The 12,515-nt window shown below is 41.0% G+C and overlaps 1 protein-coding gene across 1 annotated transcript; it reads right to left on the bottom strand.

Moving 5' to 3' along the window:
• Positions 1-1,578: 1,578 nt before the first annotated feature.
• On the bottom strand, positions 1,579-12,515 carry dhx33 (DEAH-box helicase 33). The gene is made up of 13 exons (XM_089017810.1): positions 12,455-12,515; positions 12,148-12,361; positions 11,707-11,867; positions 11,222-11,449; positions 10,555-10,725; positions 10,141-10,326; positions 9,767-9,878; positions 9,184-9,343; positions 9,021-9,109; positions 8,816-8,943; positions 7,497-7,700; positions 6,849-6,935; positions 1,579-3,709 (listed from the first exon to the last, which is right to left on the bottom strand). The coding sequence occupies exons 1-13, from the start codon at positions 12,491-12,493 to the stop codon at positions 3,401-3,403; spliced, it is 2,088 nt and encodes a 695-aa protein (XP_088873936.1). The 5' UTR covers positions 12,494-12,515; the 3' UTR covers positions 1,579-3,400.

The raw sequence follows: 12,515 nt of genomic DNA, 5'->3' as shown, positions 1-12,515 counted from the left end.
CATATGCGCCGGAAGTAATGACTGACTGAGAGGAAGCAGAGAACCAAAGGCCATCTTTTGCACAAAAATGTAAGTCTACCTCGTGGCCATATTTGATGTGGCATTCATGTACGGTTTGTCACTTGGAACATTGTTATACCAAGAGTTCATAGCTTTAAGACTAAATGGCTTTTGATTACCTCTGGCTATTTCACATCATTGCCTTTGGGAACATGTTTTTCTTACGCTGCAACTGGTTGTCAAGGAACTTTGACTCCCATTATTCGTGGGAATACTCATGTTGATCTCACCGGTCAGAATCCCGTGACGTTTGGCAGTAAAATGCAAAGAAGCCGAGTGATGTTTTCCATCCTGTTAAAATCTACTGCGTCTTCCCAACAATAACATTTGTGCATGTAAGCATCAATGTCAGCTTTCTTCACACACGCACGCGCGCACACACACACACGCCGAGGAAATCAAATTTGCGTGACTTTTATTTTAACTCAGATTATGCGTTATGTTGCACTGTTGGGTATGTGTTGGGCTACTGATCTGCCATCTCAGTAGAGAGATGTGTGTCTCATTTATGACACCGAACGTGCAATAAACAACGTACGTCATCATTTGTCGTATTTTGTCATCCGTTTGACCAATCACGTCAAATGAAGGGGAGGGGTTGTGAATCGGATTCTCAAGCGGCTCCCTTTTAAGAGCCGGCTCCAGCCGTTCACTTCAAACATCCGGCCTCAACAGCCTAATCGTTCGCGAACGACAAACACTCCAACATATCAGTATACAACCAAGGTCTGCAATTGCCGTCGGTGTCGTCTTTGGGGAGTAGTTTCTGACTTCAGTCAATTCTGATGAGGATTTTTTTAATGTATAAAATAATGATCAAAACCGTAAATATGGGTATTTACAGGAGTTCACAGCATATTTCTAAAAATAAACACAAATCCGTTGTTAATGACTACATTTGCTTCGACATGATGACACATTCACACGTGCGTGCAATTCCCAATGCACCTTGAAACTCGTCGCTTTTGTGAAATGCGAGCTACCATATCACGATCATAGTCTGTCGATCTGTTGTTGGCACAAACACAATCACACCGTAATGTTCATTAATAACAATTACATACCTCGTTTTGGTCAGCTCACTCCTCTTGCAGCTCTCCCACTTCTTTACTTTATTAGTCCTTACTCAAATCCCCCACACCCCACTTCTTACAAAACATGACATCACATTTGAAGTCTGAGTAGTGTTCAACCCTCACATTAATGATGTTCCACATTAAAGCCTACCAAGAACGTTTCGTTTCAACTGTATATTTTGAGTGTTTTTTATTCAATTCGTGTAACACCATTTGAATTTCAGAAAGAGATGGGGTACACTCCATTCTGGTCGACAGTGAACCGGGTTGCTTGTTTTTCATAGAAAATGTCGGTAAATCCTACCACTATACTGCTAACTTCGCATTCCAGTATAGGTAGCTCTATCTCATCAGTGTGGGTTGCTTTTCCACTTTGTTCGCAGAATAAATAACTCAAAATTAACTGCAACCGAGTGCTGCGTTAAAAAACTCTAAAGGCAAATAACCTTGTCAAACACAGTCATTTTATTAGAATAGTACATGCTGGTGTTCATACATGGTTTCCATGGTGTAAAAATATGTGAATGTATTTATTGTACAATCCTGAGTCCAAGTGTAAAAAAAGAGAAACGCTCACAAGCTGTGATCGACTTTCTACAAAGTGCAAAAGAAATCAGTCATTAGATATTTGCTTGTAATTGTCTTCTGCATGCATATCATACATTTTCTGAGCTACCTACAGAGAATATCAATGGTATAATCAACAGATGCTGTCATGCATCTTCCCCTGATGGGCCACTACAGTATTTGGGAATTACGTCAAAGCATGCACCAGGTGAGTGCAGATAATACAAAGACAAGCTTATATGAGATGGCGCAACAAATCAAGTCAAAACTTGTAACAATTTTAAATACTTTGTTGCCTGAATCAACTACAGCCAATGCATGTGTAAAACCTCTTCAAGAGCACTTTGCATTTATACAATACAATAGAAGGCCTAGTTTAGTCTGAGATTAACTTTCTTTGGAAGATTGTCAACATTTGGTTTCCAAATATTTCTCTTCTCGTGGGCTGACATTCACAGCAAAAAAATATGTAGACGGTAAACAATGATTCATATTATTTTAAAATCCAAGCGAATGAGAAGAAATGTTAACATCCCAAAACAAATCCCTGTTTAGCCGCCAAACATTTTGCAAAATGGAATAATTAAAATGGGCAAATCTGAGTTCTGAGACATCAATGTGCAGATTCATACTGCAGTGAAACCTTAAAGGACAACCAACGTCTCCGGACAAGTTGTGTCCATAATTTGTAAAATGGCTTCAAATGACCTCTACTGAGTGTATTTTACAAAGATTCCACCGCATATAGCTATATTTTACATTTTAAGACTCATGCTGAATATTCAGGAAGTCTTGTTTTAGAGTTGGTGACGAGTCCGTACGTGACGTCATGAAAGGACCCCCCGCGACCGACAAAAAGACACATTGTAGCAGTCCTTCATCAATCACGTCAATGTATTTTGCTGTACTGTTTGTCTGAAAACCTTGATGTTGCGCCCAAAAGCGGCCAGAAGAGGGCATCCAAGCTCCATCGAAGGAATTTATCAGCCTGTGGAAACGGGCTGATTCATTCCTCACGGTAGCTGGTCGCCATTTTTGGGTGTGACATTTCACCCCGCCCGTTTGCCTCAATATGACACGGATTTTTTTTTTTTAATCGATTGCAAACTTGTATGCTTTCCTCTTCAGAACTATTTGAATCATATTCATAACTGGATGAGTAAGAAGAAAGCATATTCTCCGAATCTGAAGCCATTGTTTGGATTCTCCAGCAACGCAAGACGTCTTGGCGTGACGTCACGAACTGGGGGCGGGACTTTCTGAAAATGCCCAATTCGCAGCTCAATTTTTTGCAGATTTTGGACACTAAGTCATTTTTATTGGTGTTTTGCATTTGAATAAAACTATCATACTGTGTGTTTTGTGTATTTTAGATGGTATAAAACGTTTTTCTGATGTCAGTTACGAAACAAAAAAGTGACGTCGGTTGTCCTTTAAGACTCAAGTTGTAGGTAGTGTAATCCATCACTATATACAGTATTACAATATGATTTATTGAGCACTCTTATGACCAAAGGATGTGTCCAAAAATGTTATGATGTAGAGGCGTTCCTTAGTTCACAACAGTTACTTTGCTTTGGCAAATATATCTCGATATATTCCTACCTTCATTCTTTTACCCACGATTTCACGCTGGAAGCGCAACTCAAGGACCGCCCCCCAACTCTGTGTTAGCGAGGTGCGCTAAACACAAACGGCTAACTCTTATTTGGCCGCAGTTTGCGACCAAAGTACTCCGGTGCTGCATCAAGCAACCAATCAGCATCTACCAGACACAAGTCCCTCATGTAGCAACGTGAGGTGTGCAGCAGCTCATTAAACACCACATACGCTGGCTTAGCCTGGAAAAGAACAGAGGAAGGGTGGATGGCCACCGACTGGTGTGTGTCCAGAGCTAAGTAGCTGCCGTCGGGTTGAAGCTCCGCAGCGTTGATAAACATCCCGTGGGCGAGGCATTGGCGAACCTTCCCTGTGTCTGCTCCACATGACTCCAGCTTTAAGTTCAGCTGTAATAAGACAAACAGAACAGTCATAATTACAGTAATTATAATTTTTATATACCGACGCTCCCCAACTTAAACGAGATACGTTCCGAACAGTCGTTCGTAAGGTGAATTTGTTCATAAGTTGTTCCAGTGTTATATTTTGTATGGAATGTATGTTTACCGCTTACATAAGTATGTTTAAGGTTTATATAATTATGTTTTAGGCTCGTATAAGTAACCTATATTGGTTTGTACTGAAAAATAAACATTTAATAAAACCTATGCTCTATAAAGATATGTGTATGTACAACTGGAGAGAAGACTACATGTTACTACAAAAATGTTCATATGTACCGTTGTTCGTAACTTGAATGTTCGTAAGTAGGGGAGTGTCTGTATTTTTTTAAATCAACACAAAAAATGGCTTCGCCTGAGTAGGATTTTCACCATTCACTCTAAAATGTTTTTGTGTTGCTGCTTCACATGTCTGAAAGCAGCAGTTGTTTGAAAGTTTATAATTACCCTGACAGGCATGCCAAAACATGTGAAATTGTTTTTCAAATGTTTTCTGGAAACTGTAATTTGCACAAAACAGAAGTTCATTGAAGTTGGTTTGCAATAATAATTTGTTCATAACAACCCCAAAAAAGGTCTATGCAGTACTTGAAGCCATTTACAACATTGATTTGTGTAAAATAACACTGACAGAGCCTCTATTAATCAGCACTCCAGCCCTTAACTTGGACCCATTATTCCTGTTCTGGGCAGCTGTCATCTAAGTAGTAACACTTTCGATCAGAACTTTGTCAACGGCCTTAACGTTTTATCCAGCAGATGTAATTCACTCTAGCAGAATAGCTAGTTCATCGCGACAACTTCTCTGACAACCTGAACTGTGGCTTGTTTTAGTACAAATTCTCCTGTCTCAATTGATTATTTGATTGAAAGAAGTCCAAGATGGCACGCAGGTAGGCAGCCGTCAGCAAGTGCTCTCACAAGCCTTGCTTTTTTGGTTGTTTTTGTGATTTCTTTTGTCACTTTGAGTTGTTGTGCGTCGTGTGGAATGGATACTGATTATTTGTAAGCATTTTTGGCCACGACATTCATCAAGGAGGAGACTGTGCTGAGCGGTTGCTCCTTTTCGACAGCACGAATATGCCAGCACTGTTTTTAATTTCGGAGGAATGTTGGTGCTTTTTGACTGTCATCACTGGACAGCTCTGTGGCGATTATGCTTTTTTGTGCCTGTAATGGGCAGCATTTTCACAGCCCCGCTTTGTTCAGCAGAAAGGTCGGTGCTGTTTGACAGTCTGCAGCGGGATGGATGCAAGGCCTGAGGAGCCCACGATGAGAAGGAGCGTCAGTGCAGAGCGCCAATGCGTATGTGGAACTATCGCGGCTTGGAAGTGAAGCGGATTTACGTGGGAGAGGAGATGTGAGACAGTCTCTTTTTGTCAATGGATGCTACAGCTTCATGTTTGCTTTCAACATTTAGCTTGTAGCAGATGTTCACGATCCACTGGTGAAAAGGACGCTTTGATTCTCTCCTCTTTCATCTAGAACTGCTTCATGCAACAAAGAGGGTGGAGAAAGTCCTTAAGATTGAATGACTGTGTCTTTTGTGTTGTGTTCTTTAGTTTTTTGTTGTTGTTTTGACTTCAAGATGGCACAGCGAAAGTGGCTGCCTTTACAGCAGTCCTGTATATTGTTTTTCCACTTCTTCCTTTCCATTCCTCTTACTTTTCATAAATGTATCCACTGCAAGACTAATAAATGCTAATCCAATCCGATTCTTTCAATTCGATGGTTCTCTCGACAATTTATCAATTAAATTTCCACGATTTCAGTTCCGCAATCCAACTCCTCTCAGATATTATCTTCCTTCTTCTTCACCACTTGGCTTAAATAATTGTATGTTTGGATTGGATTTGCCTTTATTAGTCTCGCAGTGGAGAAATTTACATTTCACATCAGAAAAGTTATTAAAGGAATGAAAGGAGAAAAACAAAAGAGAGGAGCTGCTGGAAAGGCAGCCACTCTCGCAGCGCCATCTTGAAGTCAAAAGAACCAAAAAAAAAAACTAAATAACAAATAATATGACAACACAAAGCCACAGAGAGTCATTCATTCTTAAGCACTTTCTGTGCCCTCTTTATACACAAAGCAGTTCCAGATAAGAGGATCAAGGCGTCTCTTCACCGGTGGATCAGGGACATCATGGTGGAATGTGCGCGTCGACTACAAGCTAAATGTTGAAAACAAACACCCATTATCTGATCCGCTTACCCTCACAAGGATTGCAGGTGTACTGAGGCCTATCCCAACTGTCTTTGGGAAACTAAGCGGGGGACACCCTGAACTGGTTGCCAGCCAATCGCAGGCCACACATAAAAAAACAACAATTCATGCTCACACCTACACCTCGGGAACATTTGTACTGTTAAATACATATTTATATAATTGTCATACATTTATGCAGCACCTATTGAACGCAGATAATTCATGCTATGTTTTAAATTTTCTTTTAAATACGCTACTGCAACTCTACCTGGAAGCACGGCATCATAAGTTACACCGTAGAGCCAATCTCTCATGACTGTTGCCTGCTACGCGTCATGGGAAATACACACATTGATGCACAGAAGGTGTTTTGTTTATGAGTTTTGCATTTACATCCGGCAGTGCTGTCACCTGAATACAAACATTGGAACGCACTCCCGTCAATCGTTAATCAATGCTAATGCAGCAGTTAAAACGTTATTACAGCAAACATCTGAACTGAAAAACACTTCAGTTCATACTCAAACTGTTTCCGACCATATCAAACTCCTCTTAAAGCATTGTTTGGGGTTTTTTTTTTCATAAAAAAATAAGCCTGAAGTGTGCAAGTGCATGCATCAAAAACTTCGCTCACTTCAACAAACGACCTAACACTCCTCCCCAGCATGGTTCACACATACATGTTGTTTTCAATGTAGACAGTGTTATGGTGACATTTTGTGACACCAGAGCATTATTGAAAGAGCCCAGAAACACAAATAGAATAGAAAATTAGTTTGTTTTTCCATCTAATTAACAGAACAGGTTGTAAAATCAACAAATAGCAAACGCAAAATATTGTAGGCAGGGAATTTCCAGATCAGAATTTGTGGAGATGTACCTTAAAGCAGATTTCTCTGAGTTGACCTTGGACATCTTTCACGAGGACCATGTTCCTGCTGTTGACAAAGTTCTCACGACACCATTCCTTGACAGAAAAAGTATAAAAACAGTCATCCATCAAGTACCTGGGTTAAACCTGATTAACTCATGCACTGCCATACGTGCAAAAATGTGTCCACTCCAGTGCCAGGGTTTTTGGCATTGTCACATGAATTCCAGGACCCACAGAATATTGAGTTTTAGGACTACATAAACATTCAATGCAGTGTAAGAAACCTTAGACTCTCTTCTATCACCAGAAAAAAAGAGCTAATTTCTAAATGATATGGATCTGGCGTTGTATGAGCTTGAAATGAGGGTGGCTGTCCAAAATACAGTGCAATATATACATATTGGTTTATTTAGCACTTTAACAACAGCTGAAGCTGGAACAAAGCTCTAACATGGAAAAAAGGGAAATCCTGCTCCCTTGTGGAAGGGAAAAATATTGCCAGAGGCCATGGCCAGCGCTTTATTGGCACCCAAACAAGAAAAAAACAAAACCCGAAAACATTCGGGAATGACGCTATATTTGCAATTCCTGAACACATTTGTGAATGGCAGTGACTGAGTTAACTGTCACTCAGTCCCAATGTACAATACTTGCCTTATTCCCATCGACTTTCTTGAATGCTCTATAAATGCCGAGGAGCGTCATGTGATCTCCTTCACTGGACATGAACTTCTTGCGCACAGCAAGAACCTCGTCACGTCGCGCCGGTGGGTTGTACAGAACGCTGTCCACTGACAGCAAAGACACGATGCTCAAAATCTCCTCAGAGCAGGCATAGTTGGGGGACAACAGGATGGTCTGCAAAAACATGAAAGTCTCAAAAACTAGTCGGCTACATACAATATTATCTGTGGGCAATTTGTCAAATCAGCCTCCATAAAGTACAAATTTGTACTTGTCATGGAGGGATGGGGGCAGGCCATGCCGCAAATAGTACAAATCCAGTACAGTAGTTGATGCACGCCAAAATTCACCACTTCACGACACAAGATGATTGCAAAACACCACTTGTGTCGAAAGAAAGATCCTGAATTGAAATCCACAGTTTCTCAGCACCAAATGAGTTGCGTTTAAAAAAAATATTTGTCACTCATTCACTGCGATTGCCGAATTTTTGGGGGGAATTGAAACTATGACGTGGAGCACCATTCCCGAATTTGTTCCGGTTTTGGTATTTCTTGCGGCGGTGCCGATAAAGCGCTGGTCAGACCTGTGGCAATGTTCTTCGCTTCCACGAGGGGGCAGCATTTGCCTTTTGAACAGCCACCTAATATTACTCCAGACCCATATAATTTAGGAATTAACTTTTTTTTCCTGATGAAAGAAGAGAGTCTTAGCTTTTTTACGCTGTATTGAATGTTTATGTAGTCCTAAAACTCAACATTCTGTGGGTCCTGGAATTTGAGTGAAAATAACAAAAGCCCTGGCACTGGAGTGGACACATTTTTGCACGTCAATTAGTGAATGGGTTAATATTTTTAGTTTTAAATATTTTTTCGTTATCTTGCCAAAGTTTTTGGAATGTCAGAATTTGTATCTCAATTTCAGAAATTCCACAACAATCTTCACATGTGCAACTTTTGATCTCAAGAGCTACTTAGAGACTTACCGATTAAGAGTACCGGGGATGTTACTATATCTTGAAATGAACAATAAACAAACTGAGAAGGGAGTTGTTGCAGTTGATTATGAGGTATGAGTTCTGAGAATCTTGGAACACATTTTTTTTTTTTCATTCAAACAAGGTAGTTCATGTTTGATTATAAAAGAGAAAAGTCAACAGAATATATTTGCCAAACAATTACCTCGGATGTGCTTTCTGTCAGCCAAGTAAAATATACCAGTCAACATTTGTATGTCACTATGAACACCAACCCGATTATAAAAAAAAAAAAACATTTAAAAAGTACTACCTTGGCATATCTTGGCTCCAGGGGAAAGCTGGACATCTTTTTCCCCAACGACGTGAGGTGAACCTGCCCATTGTTCCTCTCGACAGCCCCCAGCAGCTCTAAATGCTCCACAGCTGAGCGAATAGCATCTGCAACGGTGTGATGAAATTCAAGCTGAGCGGCCGGTCCGGAAATGTTTTCCAGCTCATGACCTTTTGCATCTTACCTGGGGAAGGCTTGGACATGAAATCAAAATTAATAACATCTTTAATCCCGAGAGCCATGAGCTGTAGCATCACGCTGGCGAGGTTACACCTTTGAAAACAACAAGCCACTCGGTCAGTTTGACCTGAATGAAAATGTTTTGATTTTGAATGTGCAAAAGTTACCTCTGAATCTCAGGCACAGTCATAGGAATGAGTTTATCAAATTCTTGCTCCGTGTAGAGACGGTAGCAAATTCCTGAGTCTTCCCTGCCGGCCCGCCCCGCTCGTTGCCATGCCTGTGCTTTGGAAACCCGCTGCACTGCCAGCACCTCCAACCCACTGTCTGAGAGCCAATCGACAACCAACATACAATGATTCAAGCAAAGCATGTTGTACGTCTGTGTAAGATCTCAGTGGTACAGGAGTGGTCCATCGATGAAAAGGTTTCTTCAGCCGTCATCTGTACTTCTTTAAAGGTGTCGGACGTTTCAGCTGCAGAGAGTAGTCCTCTGCTCCCCCCAACCTGAGAGCAGGGACCTATCATAGCAGAGTCTGGCACCGCCATGTCTGGACAGTAGGGATATATATATATATAGGGCCTAAACTACCAGTAAGTATTTAGTTTGCTGACGAAGTTTCTTGGATAAGAAGCGAAACGTCCGACACCTTCAAAGAAGTACAGATGACGGCTGAAGAAACCTTTTCATCGAAAGCATGTTCTATTTGGTGGGTCATAGGCAGTGAACTAGCAACAGTGTGATCTCACCAGGATTGAAACGTTTGGCTTTCACCATCCCTGTGTCAATGACATATTTGATCCCAGAAATTGTCACTGATGTCTCTGCTATGTTGGTTGCCAAGATAACTTTCCTGTAACCCTGGAACAAGAGAATCAAATGGTGTGAACATATTTTAGATCCATTTTCATTGTAACAATACAATACATATTGATTTACAATATATAGCGCTTTAACAACCGCTGAAGCTGTAACAAAGCGCTGAACGTGGACAGCTATCATATACAGGAAATAAAGCAGTCACAAAGATAGTAGAAAGCACCAGGGAGTGAAGCCAAGATTAACAGGTACATTAAAAAAATGTCACTTTCTCAACTTTGCACTCTTCTATGAGTGATTTTACCTTTGGAGCGGCCTGAAAGACCCTGAGCTGTTGCGTCGGAGGCAGTGACGCATACAAAGGGACCACCACCATAGGTCCACAGTTGTCAGGCAAATGTTTGGCAATGTCCCGGCATGTCCTTGCTAGAGCCTCGATCTCTTCCTGGCCCGTCATGAAGACCAATATATCATGTGATGGAGGTGCTTCCTGTGAAAAGACCAGACTGTTGCAGCATCATGGGAACACACATATACATATGCACAGAAAAAAAGGGTTCACTGGAACAATGACAGTTTGTTCATTGTTTCTGTATCTTGCAAGGTCACTTTTTATTATTTCCACCATTATATTGCATGGACATTTCACACAAATCTTTTACATCATTAAAATAATGTATTCATTTGTTAATTTTATCATATCCACATTGGAAACTACCTGATGTATCTGGAACACAGTGACTAGAGCAGCTTGCAAATAGTCAGACTGAGCCTGTTTGGTGTAGTAGATCTGAATGGGATGCTGCCTGCCCTCCAAGTACAGAACAGGTGCCTTGTTGAAATATTCCGAGAAGAGGTCGACATCCATTGTGGCTGACATCACGATGATCTGGGCAGGAAAAGCAATGATACAAAAGGGCAATGTTTCTAAGGAAATTAACTGAAATAGCACATATTGTGGAGAAAAAATATCACATTTTAATTGCCTGTGTATTGCAGTGACCACCCAAGTGTGCAATTTAACATTCAAGTAAACATTTTGTTATTTTCCTATTCCTAAAAATGTGTCAGATAAGGAGACATTCTGCATTTACCATTACATAATTAGGTTTTCCTGCATAAACTCACAGATTAGTGTTATTCTCCGTCAAGTACTTGAATGCTTGGTGGAGTTTAAAAAAAAGGGAGACATTTTGTTTTTGGTCATGTGTCCATGTGCCACATCTATCTCACCATGACAACAAAAACAGCTCACTTGCTGGCATGGCAGCAGTATTTCACTTGCATGGGATGCAGATTTCCCCACGATTAAATTGTGAAAAAAAAAACCTCAGCAACATTTCTCCTAGAAAAATACATACAACTTAATCCATTTAAAAACCTACTTTTAGAGGTATCTTGCCAAGTTCTTTGCGCCGGCGCTGAGCTTTTTTGACAACTCCAAACAGGACATCTGTGTGCACGGTGCGCTCATGAGCTTCATCCAGGATCACCACAGTGTAGCGTAGCAGTAAGGGGTCACCAATGGCCTCACGTAAGAGCATTCCATCAGTCATAAATTTCAATTTCGTCTCTGGGCCAGTGACGTCCTCAAAACGCACGCTGTAGCCCACCTGATGATGGTAATAGTCGTAAGTCGAAGAAGTCATGAAATAAAATCAAATGAAACATTTGTGGTGTCTTGGTTTTTACCATTTGCTCTGTCTCCATTTACCTCAATGACGATATAGGGTGGCTTTTGATATTTAGAAAATATAATCCAATGCTTTTGCTGCATAGTTCTGGGTTAATGTTTTCACATTACCAACATGTAATATGGCAAAATCGAGATCAATTTGGTCGTGCTTACATAAAAGGAAGGATTACATACCAGCTTGCCAAGTTGCGTCCCCTTCTCTTCTGCCACCCTGCCTGCCAGTGATATCGCGGCGACTCGGCGGGGCTGAGTGATGGCAACGAGGCCCTGACGTCCGATTCCGCCCTCATACAGATACTGGGGGATCTGAGTGGTCTTCCCTGAGCCAGTCTCACCTAATAACACAGAGTGGGTCTTGTAAAATAGAAACGTCAGTATATGCCAAATAACATCACACACAATTACGATTCTTTTGGCCGGATTAAACTCTTGCACTTGAGCAAAAGAAAACAAACACACTTAGAACTTTGCTAATGTTGTGAATTGAGCAACAATAAATGTTAAATTTGTGATCGATAAGATACCTGAAAAAAATACGTATAGCTAAGACAATACATTTTAACTAAGCACAGTCAAACAGCAGTATACAACAGCGTGTGCTCAGTGACAAGTTACCTATAAGAATAGCATTGTGGAGTTGTCTGAGTTGGCTCAAAAGTTGAGCCCTTGCTTGGTAAATGGGAAGTTGTTTCCTCTGGACACCAACCGGGATGGTAGACTTTAGCTTCCCAGGTAGCAGCATACCAGGTTTCTGCTTGTCAAGGCGAAAGAAAACGGACCCCGGCTTAAATTTTTTAGCCGGAGGATGGTCGGGATCGTAAGGCATGATCTAGAAAACAAAATGTCAAAAGAGCACTCGCTCTCGCGTCTTTCAAGCGAGAAAATGTCAACACGTAAACGCGAAAATTGTTTTCATGCTCACAGGGTACTTCCGGGCGTTACTGCGGTTGTTTTGGTTCATTGAAAAAAAAATGGGCCACGAG

Source organism: Hippocampus bargibanti, linkage group LG16 (assembly GCF_051943395.1).
Source record: "Hippocampus bargibanti isolate YZ-2025 linkage group LG16, ASM5194339v1, whole genome shotgun sequence".
NCBI classification, from domain to species: Eukaryota; Metazoa; Chordata; class Actinopteri; order Syngnathiformes; family Syngnathidae; genus Hippocampus; species Hippocampus bargibanti.
Note: the sequence above shows the minus strand (reverse complement) of the source record. Positions and strands in the feature narration are given on the sequence as shown.